A 22,141-nucleotide genomic window follows, 5' to 3' on the forward strand; every position below is an offset into this window, starting at 1 on the left:
GACGTCATCGATCTGCCGCTATGCCAAAAGCTAAAGGGAAGACTGAAAGCCCGAAACCTTCGGTGTCAGCCAACACAGGACACAACTGGGACCAAGATTTGAGACTGGATACAGGACATGATGGGGAACAAGGAGTACTACTAAAAATACTCCTTGAAATGAAAGAAGAAATTAAAGAAATAAAAAAAGATCAGAAAAAAGCAATGGAAGAACACAAACAAGATGTGAAAAGTCTGCAGCAAAATATTGAAAGTCTGCAAACTCAAATCATCACCAGAAAAAATGAAGTCTCTGATGTGTGCCAACATTTGAAGACCTTTCAAGAAGAAATGCGCCAACAAATGAAGACCTTTCAAGAAGAAATGCGCCAACAAATGAAAACCTTTCAAGAAGAAATGTGCCAACAAATGAAGACCCTTCAAGAAGAAAACTACACGCTGTGGAATATCATAGATGAAATGGAGCAGGATAAACGAATGAATGAAATCATTGTGACAGGGCACCGAATTAAACCAAGATCCTATGCGAAAGCTGTGAATAATGAAGGTGAACCAGATGAAATGGATCTTGTCTCGGCAGAACAGCAAGTAGTCAACTTCCTGCAAACAAAGGAAATTGAAATCGACATTAATACCATCGAAACATGCATCCCACTGAACAGAAGAGACAACAACGCCACTCCAGTTGTGCTTGTGAAATTTGTAAACAGAAAATCTAAAATGGCATTGCTGAGACAGGGAAAGAAGCTGAAGGGAACAAATGTGTACATGAATGAGCATCTCACTAAACGTAATGCTGGAATCGCCAAGAAAGCACGCGACTTGAGAAAGCAGGGAAAAATCCAGGGAACTTGGAGCGCCAACTGTAAAATCTACATCAAGCTGAATGGAGGTCCAGAAGCAAGAGTAATTGTTGTCAATGACATCAAAGACCTGGACAAATTTTAAGTTTACACAGCTTCCACAATAACGATGATAATGGACTCTGACAGAAAACAAGCACCTAAATTCAACATCAACACTACCATACTGCAAGGGACGACTAAAAAAGAAGACTCAGATTCAGGACTGCATCCATCTACACTTATAGAAATTATTGAAACGACATCAAAGATTGTTGAACAAGGAAATATGGAACTACAAAACTTCTGCAACAAAGAGCACAAAAACCAGGATTTGGAAAACGATATAGATCCAGATACAAATTTTTTTTCCCACATTAGTAATAATTGTTTTTATTACACAGATGAGCAATATAATAGCAACATTAAAAGTGACAACAAATTGTCAATTATTCATTTTAATAGCAGAAGCTTGTATGCAAACTACAACAACATTAAGAACTTTTTGGAACACATCAACGAACCCTTCAAAGTGATTGCCATCACAGAAACATGGATTGATGATAAAAAAGGAATAGATTTTGATCTGGAAGGATATGAACTAAACTATATTAACAGAACCAACAAAAATGGAGGAGGAGTAGCTGTGTATGTGATGAAGAACCTGAACTACAAAGTGGTAAAAAACATGTCATTTGCTATAGATAACATCTTAGAATGTATTACCATTGAAATATGTCAGGAACATAGCAAAAACATAGTAATTAGTTGTATATACAGATCACCTAAGTCAAGTATAGAAACATTTGAAGAATGGATCAAGGCAACTTACATGGACAATGGTAAAAAAATAATTTTCTTATGCGGTGACTTTAATATTGACTTATTGAACCCTAACAAGCAAAAGTTTATTGATGACTTCATTGATACAATGTACAGCATCAGTTTATATCCTAAAATCACAAAGCCAAGCAGAATCACAGGACACTGTGCCACGCTTATTGATAATAGTTTTACTAATGATTTTGATAATAACACTACAAGTGGTTTACTTATAACCGACGTTAGTGATCATCTGCCAGTTTTTACAATATATGATGGAAACTGTAAAAAGAACACGGAAGACAAAAGGACATTTCAAAGACTGTGCACAGAGAAGAGGATGATTGCTTTCAAAATGGAGCTACAAAAGCAAGATTGGGACAATGTGTACAATGAAGAAGAGGTTGATGAAGCATATGAATATTTCTTAAACAAGTTCATAATACTTTATGACAAACATTGTCCATGGAGACAACTCAGTAGTAAACAGAGAAAGAATAATCAACCATGGATGACAAAAGGATTAAAAAATGCTTGTAAGAAGAAGAATACGCTATATAGAAAATTTATAGTACAAAGAACTACTGAGGCAGAAGTTAAGTACAAAAAGTATAAAAACAAGTTAACAAACATACTACGATCATGTAGAAAAGAATATTACAGTGAATTATTGGACAGGAACAAAAATAATATGAGAGCAACATGGGGCATTCTCAATAGCATTATTAAAAATGGCACTAAGAGGGATTACCCCCATTACTTCTTAGACAGAAATAAACATAATGACAACATAAAGGAAGTAGTTGAAAGCTTTAATAACTACTTTGTAAATATTGGACCAAAATTGGAAGAAAGGATTCCAGACCCAGTTTCAATTGAGGACTATTATGATACCATAGAGCGAAATCCCAACTCCATGTTCCTCAGTAATGTGACACAGGAGGAAATAGTAAAAATTGTGAAAAAATGTAAATCAAAGACTTCAACTGATTGTAATGGAATTGATATGGATACGATAAAAAAGGTGATTGATGAGATCTCAGGACCATTAATGTATATTAGTAACCTATCATTTCAAACAGGTACATTTCCAAACAAAATGAAAATAGCTAAAGTTGCACCAATTTATAAGACTGGTGATAAACATCTATTTACAAATTATAGACCTGTTTCTTTACTTCCACAATTTTCTAAAATCATTGAAAAACTGTTCAATAACAGATTAGAGAGTTTCATAAATAAATATAGAATACTCGAAGAGAACCAATATGGATACAGAGCTAATGTTTCAACTTCAATGGCTTTAATTGAAATCACAGAAGAAATTACCAATGCAATAGATAATAAAAAATGTGCGGCAGCAGTGTTTATGGATCTAACTAAAGCATTTGACACAATTAATCACAATATTTTAATAAAAAAACTGGAACGATATGGCATCAGAGGGTTAGTCTTAAATTGGATAAGAAGTTATCTAACGAACAGGAAACAATACGTGAAGCTAGGCGAACATACTTCTACAATGCTAAATATTTCCTGTGGTGTACCTCAGGGATCAATACTGGGACCTAAATTATTCAATCTCTATATAAATGACATTTGTAAAGTTACAAGAGATTTAAAGTTAGTATTATTTGCGGATGATACAACAGCCTTTTGTTCAGGAGAGAACACACAGTGGATAATACAAATAATAACAGAAGAAATGAACAAATTAAAAAAATGGTTTGACAAAAACAGACTATCATTGAATCTCAGTAAAACTAAAATAATGCTATTTGGTAACAGTAGAAAAGAAAGTCAAACACAAATACAAATAGACGGAATAGAAATTGAAAGAGTAAATGAAACCAAATTTCTAGGTATAATGATTGATGATAAATTGAACTGGAAATCTCATGTAAAAAATATACAACATAAAGTTGCAAGAAATACATCAATAATGAATAAAGCCAAATATTTTCTAGACCAAAAATCACTTTATATTCTCTACTGCTCACTAGTGTTACCATATCTGAGTTACTGTGTAGAAATATGGGGAAATAATTACAAAAGTACACTTCATTCACTAACAGTGTTACAAAAAAGATCAGTTAGAATAATACATAATGTTGGATATAGAGAACATACAAACCCTTTATTTATTGAATCAAAGATACTGAAATTCCACGACATAGTGGAATTGCAAACAGCTAAGATTATACACAAAGCAAACTATAACCTGCTTCCCAAGAATATACAACAATTCTTCTCAACAAAAGAAGAGAAATATAATCTTAGAGAAAAATGTAATTTAAAACATTTGTACGCACGTACAACACTTAAAACCTTCAGTATATCAGTATGTGGAATTAAATTATGGAATGGATTAAGCAAAGCAATCAAACAATGTACTAATATGATCCATTTCAAGAAACTCTTCAAACTGGAAGTGTTAACAAAGTACAAAAATGAAGAACCATGATAAACATTCTGATTTTACTCACACATTCATTTTCAAAGTAATCTGATTTATCTCATCGTATGGATTAAAATTTAAGCAATTATTTATTTATTTATTTATTTGTATTGTGATTACTTATTACTTATGGAGTATACATTGTGAATACATTGAGAACAGGAAGTGAACAAAAGTTTTAGCAACTGTTATGTAAAGAAAAGGGGTAGGATTAAATAAGCTCTGCTTCTTCCTCCTCCTTTTCGAACATGTTGGAAAGAGAAACTGGAAATTGTGATGTATCATGTTGTATGCTTGCATGTTCGAAATAAACTCAAACTCAAACTCAAACTCAAACTCATATTTGAGGCTGGCCAACTCATTTTCACTGAGCCTCACATCACAGTTTTGGCTGCCCTGTAAATGTGTATTTATTAAACTAAACAACTAAAAACTTAAATTTTTGCTCCCATTTCTCATGAGTTGAACTCAAAGATCTAAAACTTTTACTTTACGCACAAAGAACCTATTCCTCTCAAATAATGTTCACAAATCCATCTAAATCTGTGTTAGTGAGCATTTCTTCTTTGCCAAGATAATCCATCCAACCTCACAGGTGTAATATATCAAGATGCTAATTGAACAGCATGATTATTGCACAGGTGTACTGTAGCGGTAAAGTCCTATACTATTACTGATACTGGTTGCCGAATATAAATGAAGCTAGTTCAGACGTGTGCAGCCGGCTAATAATTGATGTCCGAAATTGTGTCCATGTTTAACAAAAATATTTAATATCATAAAGTCACATTTATATAACACACTTTGTACAAAAACAGAAAATACACGGGAGCAAACAAACACTAGCCTGGCACAGTCAAAAACTGTTGCGCCTCTACTCAGCAACACCTGAGCAAGATCCTGACTCCTCCCTAAATAGACAGGCACTTGGCCTTGGAGCCAACCCCTTTAGTGACGTCATGAATTTGACAGACAGCAAGTGTATTTGGCTCTAACACACCAGTCCCTAATTGCTACTGGCGTGATGAACAGAGCAATTTAATTTGGTATAAATAAAACAAAAATAGAGCCGTAATACCAAAACAAACACCTCTTTCTTTGGTTTTCATGTTCCCTTTTGCAATAATACAGGTAATTTACTCCATACCTTCACATAGATGGCATATCTTAGTAACAGGTTTTTAGATGATAATCGTTTTTGTTTGCAGACAAACTTTTTTCATTTGTCCACTTTTGTCGCTCTTGTAGCAACGGTAAATATTCATGAAACCACCTGTTCCAAAAATGGTCAGAGATATATTGACTCTGCCGCCATTCATAGCCTGCATTTCCTTATGCACATCCAATACTGGTGATCTATTACCAAAAGTACATGTAGACTGTAGCTGTCTTCTTTTCCTACTCCTTGCCATCAGCTTTCTTCATCACCTTGGGGGTAGGAGAACTTTTTTTCTTCTCAGTTTCCTCCTCTTCTTCTCCCAAAGGACTCTCGGGGTCGTTTTCTTCCTCTTCTTTCGGGGAACTCTTCTCTTTTTGGACTTGCCATAGTCGCTGTCTTCGTCATCTTCCACCATGAAGTCTTCATCACTGCTAGACTCATCAGGATGCAGGTAAGCTTCCTCTGGGTCATCCTGCTCTTCCTCCTCACGGCCTCCGTCACCCAGAAGGATTTCCCGCTGTTTAGACACGGCCTTGGAGACTGCCTGGCGTATTGTTCGCCTTCGACCGACTTTTCTTTCATCGTCACTCTCATCTGCGCACCGTTTTCTTTTTGGTGTCTTCCTGCTGGGCTTCTCTGGCTTGGGGTTCTTTCCCTTTTTTGACATATCCTCTTGATCTTTGGGTCCCTGCTCATTGAAATCATGCATGTACGGGTTCATAAGCAGTTCCTCCAAACTGTTAACGATTGTGCGGTTAACAGTAACTGTGGGGCTCCCATTATGCTTGTCATTGCCTTGTAATGGCCCATTAATCACCCACCCCAATAGGGTTCTGACAGCATAAGGTCCATCTCCGTGGCTGTTAATCACCTCCCGTGGTTCTATTAACTTTGAGGCGTTGGTACCAATTAACAGGTCCACGTTGGCAGTTATCCGAGGAATTTTAATGCCTTGGAGGTAAGGCCACCTATCAAGTTCTGCCTCACTAATCAGATTGTTTGTGTACACGGTCATCTGTCTTTGAGTGAAGACATCAGGAAGCTCAAAAAACTTACTACAAGTAAGCTCAGAGATTTCCAGACCATTTACAATGCTGCTCGGGACCACCTTACTGTGCCCCATGGTGCGCAAGTGGATTTTTGTTTTTCGGCCTTCTGTGTTCAGCCTGTTCACTAATTGTTCAGAACAGAAAGTCCCTGTGCTTCCTGGATCTAGGAAAGCATATGTCTGGATTATCTTGCTGCCCTTTAAGCACTTCACTTGAACGGGCAGGATAGGTAAAATTCCATATTTGCCAGCCCCTGTATGGCCACAAGTTGATGATATAGTGTAAATATCTGCTTTTACTTTTGGAAGTTGGCTATTTTCTCCACTTTCCAGATGCCTCCTGTTAATATGTAGCACTTTGGGATGCGTCTTGTTGCAGTAAGAGCAAGTGATATGCCTGTCGCAACTCTTGCTCAGGTGCTCTGTGCACAGGCAACCAAAGCACAGGCCTTTTTCTTTTAGAAAGTCAAGCTTTTCCCTATGTGCCTTATTTTCCAGTATCGGACAGTGCTCCAATGCATGTTCACTTTTACAGAAAAGACAGGAAATAGAGTTTGTCTTGGAGGTGTTCACAAATGTATTCAGGTGTGGAGCCGGTTTATGTCTAGTGGCAACTGCCACCTGAGTTGCGAAACTGTTCCTTCTGAACTGTGATTTGCTTTGATGTATAGGCTTGGGTTTGGTTATTGTTTTATTTCGAGGGATGTCCTGAATGTCGCCAAAGACAGGATCTGAAGCAATTCTGACCTGCTGTTCAATACATTTAACAATGTCTGTGAAACAAGCACGTCTCTTTTGTTGGTCAACAATGTCAGCTGCTTTTCCTCTCCACTGGTCCCTTAATTTGTATGGAAGCTTTTGTATGAGCATCTTCATGCTAGCTGGCATGTTGAGCTCGTCCAAGTACTGCAGCTCATCCATGGCATTGGCGCATTCTCACAAGTACAGTGCAAAAGCTTGGAGATTTTTTACATCTTCAGACTTGATGTTTGGCCATACCATACTTTTGTCCAGGTAGGCTGCTGTTATTTTTGAAGGATTTCCAAAGTGTTCCCTTAGTAGGCGTTTTGCTGTAGCATAACCTCTCTCTGTAGGCATATAGAGGCAACTGCGCACCAACTCTCTGGGCTGTCCTTTGGTAAACTGTTCCAGATAGTATAAGCAGTCACCACGATCATTGGTTTTTGCCTCTATACAATATTCAAAAGCTTTTATGAAAACCTGAAACTGCAATGGGTCACCTTCAAAAAACGGAATTTGTCTGTGTGGAAGTAATTGGGAGGTTTGTACTTGAACCAGGAGTGTCATCATTTCATTTTGCCTCTGTAATACAGTGTGTAATTCACCTGGTATTGTGTTGCCTTGAAATGCTTGAAATTCTTGAGGTAAATGTTGCCTTGATTGGTTTTCCACAGGATCCAAAGTTGATGAGCGAAGAGGTTGTTTGTTTGGTTGAGGGTGTGAATGGACCTTGTTTGGGGCATTCTTGGCTGTGTGAAGCTCTGAAGGAGCAGCTTTAAGAGATGGCTGAAGTTGTTGTACAGGCGGAGCAGGCATTTTTTTCGGTTTTGTCCTTTGCCTATAATAGGACTCCATTCCATCAGACTTTTGGCTTCTGCCAGAAACGCTGTCTTCATGGAGGACAGACAATTTAGCATTGTGGGCTGCTATTTGAGCATCCAACTCCATTTGCTCCCTTTTTTCTTCTTATGGCCTCTGCTTGTTCCTCCTGTTCCCTCTTTAGAGCTGCTGCCTGCTCATCTTGTTCCCTCTTTAGAGCTGCTGCCTGCTCATCTTGTTTCCTCTTTAGAGCTGCTGCCTGCTCATCTTGTTCCCTCTTTAGAGCTGCTGCCTGCGCCTCTAATGCATGGATCTCTTTTAAAGCAATAGCACGGGCGACAAGTGTTGCCTTATCTGCCTCTGCTATTATGCGAACAGAAGAAGTGGAAGACATTTTGCTTTTGTTTGAGACTGCGGATTGAATGACCTTTGATAAGACAATAGATGGGACATTTGAAATGCTGTCGTGGGGTTGTACACTTTCATTTTCAAAACCATCAACAGCGGAACCCTTATTTTCAACCTCATCATCATCATCATCATCTTTAAAACACATCAACCTGTCAACCTTTTCAATAAAACCATCAAAATTCAACATTTTTGCTTTGTACCATGTCTTGTGTTTAGTACTCCCATATTCTGGCAACAGAGACAACAAAGTTATGTGCACTTTTCTAATTTCATGATATAAATCCATAAACCTGCTAAATTCCTCCTTTAGCTCATGTGAACGTGTTTCGTCATTTATCACAGCAATGACCCCCTCTTTTAGTAATGAGAGTCTTTGCAACTTTGATTTTCTTTCCCCGTGCAAACTTTCAATTTTGTGACCTAGAGCTTTTGGTGTCATTTTTACCACACGTTTTTTCCCTTCAACCCCTTGTCCAACATTGTCACGTTCAGCCACAGTGTCCCCTTGTGGCTGTTTATGTTCATCAGCACATGCGTGTGCTTCCTCCTCCTCCATTTGGAAAAGTCAAAGTTTGTCAACCCACGCGTAAGTCAAGTCAAATAGTCACCAATAAATTGGAATTTCCAATATTTGTGTGCACACAATTTAACAATGGCCATTTTTTTTTTAAAGTGGGCGCGCCGCTAAAACATACCACACACAACGCTACTCCGCATCCTCCTCCACGCACGGCACGCACGCGCGCAGCTTGGTCCGATGGTAGGATCTTGCTCAGGTGTTGCTGAGTAGAGGCGCAACAGTTTTTGACTTAATTGTAGCGGTAAAGTCCTATACTATTACTGCTACTGGTTGCCGAATACAAATGAAGCTAGTTCAGACGTGTGCAGCCGGCTAATAATTGATGTCCAAAATTGTAACCATGTTTAACAAAAATATTTAATATCATAAAATCACATTTATATAACACACTTTGTACAAAAACAGAAAATACACGGGAGCAAACAAACACTAGCCTGGAAGAGTCAAAAACTGTTGCGCCTCTACTCAGCAACACCTGAGCAAGATCCTGACTCCTCCCTAAATAGACAGGCACTAGGCCTTGGAGCCAACCCCTTTAGTGACGTCATCAATTTGACAGACAGCAAGTGTATTTGGCTCTCACATGTACCTTAGGCTACTCACAATAAAAGGCCACTCTGAAATATGCAGGTTTATCACATGGCACAATGCCACAGATGTTGCAAGTTTTAAGGGGGAGGGGGCTTTGCCCGTGAATTGAATGTTACCATAAGGCATTTCAAAGAATCTGGCAATACATCCAACTGGCCCAGGTGTAACCACATCAACCCAGGACCTCCACATCCAGCAGGTGCACCTCCATGATCGTCTGAGACCAGCCACCCGGACAGCTGCTGCAACAATGGGTGCATACCCTCAAAAATGTCTGCACAAACTGGAAGAAACCATCTCAGGGAAGCTTATCTGCATACTCGTCGTCCTCTTCGGGCTGTCAACCTGACTGCAGCTCATCGTCGTAACCAACTTGAGGTGGCAAATGCATATTGTATGTATACTAATGTATATTCGATGGTGTCTCGCACGTTGGAGAGGTGTTCTCTTCCCGGATAAATCCCAGTTTTCACTGTTTAGGGCAGATGGCAGACGGCGTGTGTGGCGTCGTGTGGGAGAGCGGTTTGCTGATGTCAACGTTGTGAATCAAGTGGCCCATGGTGGGGGTGGGGTTATGGTATGGCCAGGCGTATGTTATGGACCAGAGAAATCTGTGATGAGATCCGAAGGCCCATTGTTGTGCCATTCACCCGAGACCATCACCTCATGTTGCAAGGATCTGTACAGAATTGGAAGTTGAAAACATCCCACTTCTTGCATGCCCAGCACACTCACCGGACACTCACCCATTGAGCATGTTTGGGATGCTGTGGATCGGCGTATACAACAGCATGTTCCAGTTCCTGCCATTATCCAGTAACTAAGTTCACTACAACGCCACGAAACGGTCCGCAATTTTGAGAACCTGGTTGAAAAAATATACAATTCCATGCAAATTTTTTTTTGTCAAAAATAAAAAAAAACAAATGCATTTAGCAATAAAGTACTTTATTGACGCACATTATTTCCAAGCCTTCACGGGCCACAAAAAAACAATGTGTAGGGTCAGATATGGCCCCTGAGCCTTGAGTCTGACATCTAACTAGTTGAAATTTAGCACAGAAACTGCTTCGTTATGTAGAAAATATGATTTTTTGTTGTTGCAGCATCCTTTTATAAAACAGAAATATTCATTTATTGCTAAATATCACCATTTAAAATTAATAAATAAATAAAATATTCCCAAAATAGCATGTAATAAATATAATCATCACCCATTTGGGATATTAAACATACAAAATCTGAGTTTTTTCTTCTTCTTTGGATAATAACTATTTAACCCTGCCACATTATGGTTATTAAATATGTCCATCATTTTAATATGCATGATTTTTTTGTCAACAGGTTTATCTAAACATTTTTCCAGCATCTTTGAATAATGAATGAATGTCACCTGAAGAACCTGTCAATGGTGTTGTGACCTTTGGCCTTTTTGGCGGGCAACGATGACAATGAGTCTTGTCTGGAAGGGATATGATCGTACATAATGCATGTTAGTAGGGAAAATGCTGACTCTGCATATTTATTTGAAGCAATATTATGTCCTACCTTTTGGTTTTACCTCTCCCCGCGTGCTTTGGCGGAAAGATGCTTCTGTCTGTGAACAACAACACTCAACACCTTATTTTCTTGCGTCGAACAAAAAAAAAGAAAAAAAAAAGCACAGCACACAAAAAATGACATTCATCTATTGGGGATCCAACAGGAGCACTTTAGAGAGATAAATAGTGCAATTTCTAGGGGAGGATTGTTTAGGTGCTCAGACTGCTTTCATTACTGGAAACAAAATAGGTAAGAAAGTGTTCCGGACAATTCTAAGGCCAGGGCGAACAAATCCCAGCGAAGTCAAAAAAGATCTGTTTTCACTGTAGGACTCAATGCGAGTGTTTCACTGACTGTAAATCAAAAAGTCATAGGTCATCTTCGCAAATAGACATGTGCAGCTCATACAACAGAGGGATGCATTTACGCATTGCTCAAAAAGAAAAATCATGAATAAAATTTGGTACTGCAAACAAGTTGTACAAACATTTATAGTTCATCCAAAATTTGGAGGACAAATAAAATGGAACACAACTTGGGATTTTACACACCACAAAAGAACATCAGTAACTCTAAAAAAGAAAGATGACAAAGCATATGTATTTCAATATAAATGACTGCATTGAACCAAATGTAAGATAGCTATAGCTTGGGATGTAACGATAATTACCGTATCTTCTAGACCATAGAGCGCACCGGATTATAAGGTGCACTGCCGATGAATGGTCTATGTTCAATCCTTTTCATATACAAACCCTGTTTCCATATGAGTTGGGAAATTGTGTTAGATGTAAATATAAACGGAGTACAATGATTTGCAAATCCTTTTCAACACATATTCAGTTGAATATGCTACAATGACAACATATTTGATATTCAAACTGCTAAACATTTTTTTTTTTTGCAAATAATCATTAACTTTAGAATTTGATGCCAGCAACACGTGACAAGAAGTTGGGAAAGGTGGCAATAAATACTGATAAAGTTGAGGAATGCTCATCAAACACTTATTTGGAACATCCCACCGGTGTGCAGGCTAACTGGCAACAGGTGGGTGCCATGATTGGTTATAAAAACAGCTTCCTTGAAATGCTTAGTAATTCACAAACAAGGATGTAAGCAAATTGTCGAACAGTTTTAGAACAACATTTCTCAACGAGCTATTGCAAGGAATTTGGGGATTTTACCATCTATGGTCCGTAAAATCATCAAAAGGTTCAGAGAATCTGGAGAAATCACTGCACCTTAGCGGTGATATTACGGACTTTTGATTCCTCAGGCGGTACTGCATCAAAAAACACTGTTAGTAACTACAGTTGTTCGTTACATCTGTAAGTGCAGGTTAAAACTCTACCATGCAAAGCCAAACCCATTTATCAACAATATCCTGAAACGCCGCCTGGTTGGCTGGGCCCGAGCTCACCTAAGATGGACTGATGCAAAGTGGAAAGGTGTTCTGTGGTCTGATGAGTCCACATTTCAAATTATGTTTTGAAACAGAGGACGTGGTGTCCTCCGAAACAAAGAGGAAAATAACCATACGGATTGTTATAGGCGAAAGTTCAAAAGCAGGAATCTGTGATGGTATGGGGGTGTATTAGTGCCCAAGGCATGGGTAACTTACACATCTGTGAAGGCACCATTAATGCTGAAAGATCCATACAGGTTTTGGAGCAAAATATGTTGTCCTCCAAGCAACGTTATCCTGGATGCCCCTGCTTATTTCAGCAAGACAAGTGTTACAACAGCGTGGCTTCGTAAAAAAAGAGTGCGGGTACTTTCCTGGCCCGCCTGCAGTCCAGACCTGTCTCCCTTTGAAAATGTCTGGCGCATCATGAAGCGTAAAATACGATAGCGGAGACCCCGGACTGTTGAACGACTGAAGCTCTACATAAAACAAGGATGGGAAAGAATTCCCCTTTCAAAGGTTCAACAATTAGTTTCCTCAGTTCCCAAACGTTTATTGAGCGTTGTTAAAAGAAAAGGTGACGTAGAACAGTGGTAAACATGTCCTTTCCCAACTACTTTGGCACGTGTTGCAGCCATGAAATTCTAAGTTAATTATTATTTGCCCAAAAAAATAAAGTACATGAGTTTGAACATCAAATATCTTGTCTTTGTAGTGCATTCAATTGAATATGGGTTGAAAAGGATTTGCAAATCATTGTATTCCGTTTATATTTACATCTAAAACAATTTCCCAACTCATATGGAAACGGGGTTTGTATAAAGTGCACCGGATTATATGGCGCATTAACGGATTATAAGTCTACATAACATGTAATGGTGGTTCTTTGGTCAAAATGTTGCATAAATTATGTTTTACAGACCATCTTCAAGCCGCTTTCTGACAGTGGCTTCTGGATGCACATCTTATTAACGTGGTTTACCTTCAGCAGCGTCTTTTCTGCGTCATTTTTATTGTAGCGGTGTATCGTGCAAAGACGGGAGTGGAAAAAGTGTCAAAAGATGACCTAACTGTTTTAATGACATTCAGACTTTACTTAAATCAATAACGGAGCAGCATCTCCTCATCCGTTGCTCACTAGTGCAATAACAACACCGGAAATGTGCCTTGTGAAAAAACGTCCAATCGTAACTCTCTAATAACTAAAGTTCCTTGGGTGAATAATTTAACTAACTACACCGGTATGTTTTAGCGCTTCCATGGTGAGTTTAATGACAGATATAAGTAAGTACTTTACACTATTTTATATAAGAAATGGCAACAGCGGAGGATGAATGTCCCATAACAAGATCATATTTGTACATATTGTATGTCCTGGTGTTGTTATATTGTTGTTGTTGTTTTTGTTGTTATTGTTGTATTTGCTGTTGTTGTTTTTGCCTCTCTGTCTAATCCCCCTCTTATCCTCACAATTCCCCCCTCTGTCTTCCTTTTTTTCTCTTTCTATCCCCTCCTGCTCCGGCCCGGCTGCACCAAATGATAATATAAATACATTTAATAAAGTCAAATTTAAATAAGACAACAAGAGAAGTATCTTACACTTCTCTTTTGTAAAGTAAATCTGAACAGCCGATATGGGCATCTACATCAACTATATGATTTGCCTGAGAAGCTGGACAGGACAAAAAAAAAAAAAAGATAAAGAATTAGCCTATCGACTAGGGCGTCGGACGCGCGCACATTTTCAGGACTTATACAGATCCCAAATACAGACCAGCAGGTACCAGCAGGTAAGAAAAGGTGCTTTTGCATAATACTGCAAAACAAAAAGCCAGATAATGTCTTACATTACTGTATACACACACCATAATATTACTTGTATGTTGAAGCACAGTACAATCCATCAAGCAGTGCGGCTCCATTGCTTACCAAAGTCATAGTAAAACATTTTGATAGATTTTTGAACGGCGTGTTTAATGTTCTATATTTTCGATGGAACATAAAATGATGGTGTTGTTTACTTGAGTCATACTGCAGTCTACACATATCTCTTATGTATGACTGCCATCATATTGAAGTCCACACGTTTCTCTTATATCTCTCATCTACTAAAGGAATATACGGAGCGGCATCTCCTCATCCGTGGCTCACTAATGCAATAACAACACCAGAAATGTGCCTTGTGAAAAACCGTCCGACCGTAACTCTCTAATAACTAAAGTTCCTTGGGTGAAAAATTTAACTCACTACACCGGTATGTTTTAGCGCTTCCATGGCGAGTGTACTGACAGATATAAGTAAGAACTTTACACTATTTTATATTAGAAATGGCAACAGCGGAGGATGAATGTCCCATAACAAGAAGATAAAGAAAAATAATTAGCCTATCGACTAGGGCGTCGGACACGCGCACATTTTCAGGACTTATGCAGATCCCAAATACAGATCAGCAGGTACCAGAAGATAAGAAAAGTTGCTTTTGCATAATACTGCGAAACAAAAAGCCAGATAATGTCTTACATTACTGTATACACACACCATAATATTACTTGTATGTTGAAGCACAGTATAATCCACCAAGCAGTGCAGCTCCATAGCTTACCAAAGTCATGGTAAAACATTTTGATAGATTTTTGAACGCCGTGTTTAATGTTCTATATTTTCAATGGAACATAAAATGATGGTGTTGTTTACGTGAATCATATTGCAGTCTACACATATCTCTTATGTGTGACTGCCATCATATTGCAGTCCACACGTCCATCCATCCATCCATTTTCTACCGCTTATTCCCTTTTTGGGGTCGCGGGGGGCGCTGGCGCCTATCTCAGCTACAATCGGGCGGAAGGCGGGGTACACCCTGGACAAGTCGCCACCTCATCGCAGGGCCAACACAGATAGACAGACAACATTCACACTCACATTCACACACGTATCTCTTATATCTCTCATCTACTGGTCACAATTATCATTTCACCATGTACCAAATAAAATAGCTTTGAGGTCGGTAAGCAAAACCAGAATTATTCCGTACATTAGGCGCACTGTCGCTTTTTGAGAAAGAAAAATGATTTTAAGTCCGGAAAATACGGTAAAATTAAAATACGAATAATATGGCTCTTAAGAAGCCAGAACAATGTTTAATGTTTTTTCTACCAAGAAAGTATATTGTATGTCAATTTATTGTTATCAATTTGATAACTGCAAGCATGTTATTCACAATAAAAGTAATATGAAATTGTTAAATTACTAGTGTTGTATAATAGAGACTCCACTGTAAATATGTCTGGTGGAACCCAATAATAATAATAACAATAATTTAAAAAAAACTCACCTGCTGTCAAGTTGCTCTTTGTGCCTTCAGCTGAGGCTGATGAAGTTCCCAGCTCAAGCAGCACTTCCTGGTTCAGGCAGACGTCAACATGGCGATTGAATATAGTGAGATCACCCGTGTCCTGGGTCAGCTGACACACCGGGCAGATGAGGACGGGACTTCCCCTAGCAGATGACTGAGGACGCTGCGAGGTCACTGTTCCACCGTCAACACTGATCATGGTGTTTGACTTCACATGTCCATTGTCCTTTACTGTGTCTTTGTGCATCTCAACCTCGGATGTTGCCGTCGAGTCAGACGAGTCCGACATATGGCGCTCGATGGAGCCTTTAGTGAGACATTGGTCTATATGGCTGTTGAAGACATTCAAATCATCTGTGCTCACCTGCCTGAAACACACGGGACAGGTAAGTTTGTCCAATGCTGAAGCCGATGTGGACGCTCCAGCGTCTGAAGGGACATCAATGTCTAAACGTGACATGTTACTCTTTGGCTCCTCCCTCGTTGTTGACGACTCCGCCCTTTTATGGGAATCAGCATGTGTGGGTGTAACAAAGTCAACGTTCAGCTGCAGTCTCTTAGCATGAGCTCTTTGAAAGAAAGACTGTGGAGGTCTTTCACATGTCTGGTCTTCCTGTAAGCTCTTTTTCTGTGACGGCCAGGGAAGCTCCTTTTTAGTCGGACATGTTTGTGCTGTGAGAGGACAAGATGACGGATGATCCCCTTCAACGTGTTGATGATGGATTTCCTGGGTGTTGCCCCCCGCGTCTGCTTTGCCAGGCTGGAGGAAACCAATGATGCTCTTCTGCAGGTGCTTTTTATCATCCGTGGTGACAAAGGCAGAGATACGAACACCTGCAGTACGCAACAATAAGTTATCATGAGGACACCATGGGTAAACAACAATGGAAACTAGGGCTGCAACAAGGAATTGATTATTTTGATTAGAAAAACGCTTCGACTAATCGTTTGAGTGTAACTAATAAAAATGTATGAAATCCGTAATGCATATAAGAAGGAAAAACTAGTTAAATAGAGGTAAAAGATGGAAAAAGTAATAGTTCAACAGAAGGCAAAAGAATGTAAAAGGTATATACTAAGGTAAATAAAAGGTCAAATAAGGTGAAAATGTTATATACAAAGAAAGAGAAGGTAATTAGAAGATACATACGTAAACAGTAGAACAAGGTAAAACAAATTAGATAAAGGGTAAAAGATGGAAAAAGAAGGTAAACACAAAGTTTTGAAAATTAAAAGTTAGAAAAAAGGTAAATAGAAGCTAAAAGAAGATAAAGGGTAAATAAAACATAAAAGAAGGTAAAAAAAAAAAGCTCAGTAAAAGCTAATAGAAGATAAATAGAAACTAAATAAAACATAAAATAAGGTTAAAGAAAAGTAAAAAAAAAAGTTAAATATATGGCAAAAGAAAATAAAAATAGGGTAAATCGATGACAAAAGGTAAAAATAAAATGTAAAAGAAGGAAACTGGAAAGGTACATATAACGTAAATTGATGACAAAAGAAGGTAAATGGAAGTTAAAAGAAAAGAAAATTGAGAGTCAATGAGAGGTAAATAGATGGCAAAAGAACATAAAAATATAAGGTAAATTCATGACAAAAGAAGGTAAATTGAAGTTAAAAAAAAAAAATTGAGAGTCAATAAGAGGTAAATAGATGGCAAAAGAATGTAAAAATATAAGGTAAAAGACGGTAACTGGAAAGGTAAATGAAAGATAAATCGATGACAAAAGAAGGTAAATGGAAGTTAAAAGAAAATAAATACAACGTAATAAAAGGTAAAAAGGTATATAGAAGGTAATGAAGGTTATGGTAAATTAATGAAGGTTATGGTAAATAGAAAAGTATTTTTTAATTTAAAAAATATTCCCTAAAATATGCATTGAGGCTATAAAGTGTTTTTTTTATCTGGTTACTCGATTAATCAAACTAACTAGATGATAGGTTACTCGATTAAGATAATCAATAGCTGCAACCCTAGAGGAAACATACTGCAAATCATTACAAATAATTGATTTCATCCATCCATCCATTTTCTACTGCTTATTCCCTTTGGGGTCGCGGGGGGCGCTGGTGCCTAACTCAGCTACAATCGGGCGGAAGGTATTTCATATTATATGAATTCATTAATCTGATTTGAATGTGATTTTGCTAAGTAAATGCAGTGTCGTTGCAATACAAATTCCACACAACACACAAATTGGCAGCATGAGTCAGAGCAGCGATCCGCCACCACAAGCCCAGGGAGTGTACTTTACTACCGCAAGCAAAAAACCTCTACTAAGTTAATAGGAAACCTGTTTCACTTTAATAAGTGCTGAGAAAATACAGCTTAGAGACACTCCTTTGTTTTTTAGCAACACTGGCATCCTGGTGAAAACCAAACCAAAACCAACAGCTCTTTTTTTATGGTAAAAGAAAAAAAGGAAAAAGGCATTAAAAGGTTGAAATGTTAATATTATTAAATAAAACCCCAAAGATTTGTCTTTCGAGTAAGATTAAAGTAGGCAAGATTGTTTTAGAAATATTCCGCCATGCCTGCATGGTTTACTTTCAAATGTTCCTGACTTATGGCGATCCCATCCATGTTCCTGACTTATGAGGATTCTGGTTACACAAAATCAGGTACCAACAGGTTGATATGTCGGTTTTGCATTATAGGACCCCTTTGACATAGAATTAGTATTGTGCGAAATAGATGATGTATGATATAAAAGATATACATTTAAGCGATGATAGAGCTTTTGATATATCCTAATAATGCAAGTTGACGACACATTCTCGCTGTGTTCGAAAATTTGACAGCGACAAGCGAACGAACGCGTCCTCAACAACCACAATGCAAAGCCACTTTTGCTCTGAGTCAGTAACCTTGCCTCCATGGCAGCACATAAACTACGTTTCTTACAAGTATCAATATCATGAGGACGAGAAAATAGCTAAACATGCTACACACTGTACAAGGATGTGCTAACCGCTAAGGTAGAGCTTTTGAACGTGAACAAAGATGGGCGGATCGATACAACTATCGACAGTAACGATATCAAGTATATTATTAGTCGATCCCACAGTGAGTATATCAATATTTTGTATTATCAAAAAATATTTAGTCATTATTGTTATGGTTTACAAACTCAGGAAATCTGTCCGTGGACACAGGAGCACTTTAAGGACAAAAAAACCCAATGATTTAAATGAAAGTAAATATTATGAAATCATTGCTATTGCTACAGTATCATCCTATGTAAAAAAAAAAAAAAAATCAAATAATGATGTTGGAATTTTTTTAAGTAGCCATATCAGCATTTGTATGACCAATATCGACCCTGTAACTACTTGGTATTGAATCGATACCCACATTTGTAGTGGCCAAACAACGTAATAATAAGTGTTTATTTGAATAGAAGTGTAGTTAAAACATGTTACAACAAAAAGTAACGTGCTATCAACAGTAAATTAACAAGTACAGTTGTGATCAAAAATATTCAACCTCCACACAATTCTGGTGTTTTAGCAAGTTGGACATTTATTCCGTATTTTGTTTGTAGTCATATCAAATAAAGATGTGTCAAATAGACAAATGCAACTTAAATTGTAACACTGTATTTTACAAAATACCAAAAAAGGACATTTTTCTTAATATCTCATTGACAAAATTATTCAACCCCCTAGTTACATGCATCTTTAGTACTTAGTAGAACAGCTTCTTAATTGCAACGATCTACAGGTATTTTAGCCCATTCCTCTTGGGCAAAGGCCTCCAGTTCATTCATATTCTTGGGCTTGCGTGCTGCAACTGCCTTCTTAAAGTCACACCACAGGTTTTCTATAGGATTTAGGTCTGGCGACTGTGAAGGCCACTCCAGAGTCTTCCAGCCCTTCTTCTGCAATCATTCTGATGTTGATTTGGAGGTATGCTTGGGATCGTTGTCCTGTTGGAAGGTCCAACGTCTCCCAAGCCTCAGCTTCGTCACTGACCTCATGACATTTGCAGCTAATATATCCTGGTAGGAAATAGAATTCATAATGCCTTGAACGCGCTGGAGATTCCCGGTACCTGAGGCAGAGAAACAGCCCAAGGGCATGATTGACCCCCCACCATGCTTAACAGTAGGCGAGGTGGTCTTCTCTTTGTAAGCTTCATTTTTTCTCCTCCAGACATAACGTTGATTCATAGGCCCAAAGAGTTCCAGTTTTGTCTCATCACTCCATAGAACAGTTTCCCAAAACCTTTGGGGTTTGTCCAGATGATTTTTGGCATACTGGAGTCTATTTATCTTGTGCCTGGTAGTCGGAATTGGGGTGCGCCTGGGAGTTCTAGCATGGAGGCCTTCATCTCATACTGTCTGGGACGAAACCTGCGTTCCTCCGTCTGCAATGTCCTGTTGTAGTTCCTCAGCTGTTATTCACCACTGTACGCACACAGCATTCTCTTTCTACCACGCCCAGGTAGTGTTTCCACTGTGCCTTTAGCTTTAAACTTGAGAATTAGTCTCCAAACGGTGTCTCTTGGAATGTGTAATGTTTTTGCTATTTTCTTATATCCATATCCTTTCTTATGAAGAGAAATTACCTCCTCTCTTGACTTCTTTGACCACTCCCTGGACTTCACCATGTTTCAAATACACCATTGACCATCTACAAGAAGCTGAGCGTCACAGTCTTTTTCAAACAGTTTAATTGTTGCTCGTTATGGTTCTAATAACATCTAAAGGTGTTTTCAATACCTGATGGAAAAGACCTTATTCAAATTCTGTTCTTAAGAGTTATGATCTTCAAGGGGTTGAATAATTTTGTCAATGAGATATAAAGAAAAATGTCCTTTTTGGGTATTTTGTAAAATACAGTGTTAAAATTTAAGTTGCATTTGTCTATTTGACACATCTTTATTTGATATGACTATAAAAAAATACGGAATAAATGTCCAACTCGCTAAAACACCAAAATTGTGTGGGGGTTGAATAATTTTGATCACAACTGTAGATTAATAATCATTTTGAGAACTCGAAATGACGCAGTATGTTATCGTATACATCAACAGCCAAATTAGGAGCCTTTGTAACCCGTTTAAAAATGGTTCTCTTTTTATTTAAATGACAAATCATATATTGCGATATATATAGATATCACAATAGGATGCAATATACAGTACAGGCTAAAAGTTTGGACACACCTTCTCATTCAATGTGTTTTCTTTATTTTCATGACTATTTATATTGTAGATTGTCACTGAAGGGATCAAAACTATGAATGAACAAATGTGGAGTTATATTCTTAACAAAAAAAGGTGAAATAACTGAAAACATGTTTTATATTCTATTTTCTTGAAAATAGCCACCCTTTTCTATGATTACTGTTTTTCACACTCTTGGTTTCTCTCGATGAGCTTCAAGAGGTAGTCACATGAAATGGTTTTCACTTCACAGGTGTCATAGTTTTGATGCTTTCAGTGGCAATCTGTAATGTAAATAGTCATGAAAATAAAGAAAACACTTTTAAATGAGAAGGAGTGTCCAAACTTTTGGCCTGTACTGTATATCACAATATAGATTTTCAGGCCATATCACCCATCCCTATGATGAAGATGTAATTTAACATATTGATACGTGTATATCACTGCTAAATCGTAATTGTTTGAAAACAAACATTTGTACACGGTTGGAAGTTGTAAAGTCAAACGAAATTCTATCTTAAACTGATTCAGATTATGCCTTTGGTTTCATTTTCAGATGCTTACATTGCTGTACATCTTATCAGTTTTGATCTGATCCAGATTGCACTGTTCAGTGGCTCTTGTAGTACAACAAATACATACTTACCCATGAGCCTCAGCCTCAGCGCCTGTGGACTTTCATTGTCAATTTCTGTCTTCAGCAGGTCTTTGGCCGTGGCAAAGATCTCGTCCGCAGTGGCGACGCCGCACTGCAGCGTCACTGCCCTGGTTTTCACCTCAAAATTCACATTCTTCAGCTTCAGCGTGACGTTTTTACCCTTTGGAAGACGAAAGGGGACAGGGTCGGTAGGTATATAGTTATATGCACACTGTTACAACGTGTTCGTCGCCATGGGAGACTTGACAGCTGGCCCCTGCTGTCTCCTTAATGGCCCTCCATTTCCTGTTGCTATCAAGACGACATCAGGCACCTAGGCAGGGGGGTGATGACCGTGCCAAACCATCAAGCGGTTCCTTAATCCATTAAAAATGGGAATGAACAATCTGACGTACTTATACAGTGGAAACACGATTTACAAACCTAATTGTCACTTGTATAGGATTTGTAAATGGAAAAATGTATATAGTGAAGCAAATATCTTTTAAGAAACAATGTAAACATGAACAATGGGGTCCGGCTATGACAAAAATTCATA

At 38.2% G+C, this 22,141-nt stretch overlaps 1 protein-coding gene across 1 annotated transcript in view; it reads right to left on the minus strand.

Annotated features, from left to right (window-relative positions):
• Positions 1–2,944: 2,944 nt before the first annotated feature.
• polk (polymerase (DNA directed) kappa) overlaps positions 2,945–22,141 on the minus strand; it is a 28,869-nt gene continuing 9,672 nt past the window's right edge. The window contains exons 11-16 of the mRNA XM_061906338.1: positions 21,592–21,763; positions 15,755–16,609; positions 11,019–11,067; positions 10,864–10,932; positions 10,217–10,335; positions 2,945–10,149 (exon numbers count right to left, since the gene is read on the minus strand). Coding sequence (XP_061762322.1) covers positions 10,130–10,149; positions 10,217–10,335; positions 10,864–10,932; positions 11,019–11,067; positions 15,755–16,609; positions 21,592–21,763 — 1,284 coding nt within the window. The 3' untranslated portion in view covers positions 2,945–10,129. The remainder of the gene's footprint in view (positions 10,150–10,216; positions 10,336–10,863; positions 10,933–11,018; positions 11,068–15,754; positions 16,610–21,591; positions 21,764–22,141) is intronic.

Source organism: Nerophis ophidion, linkage group LG07, assembly GCF_033978795.1.
Source record: "Nerophis ophidion isolate RoL-2023_Sa linkage group LG07, RoL_Noph_v1.0, whole genome shotgun sequence".
In the NCBI taxonomy this organism is placed as follows: domain Eukaryota; kingdom Metazoa; phylum Chordata; class Actinopteri; order Syngnathiformes; family Syngnathidae; genus Nerophis; species Nerophis ophidion.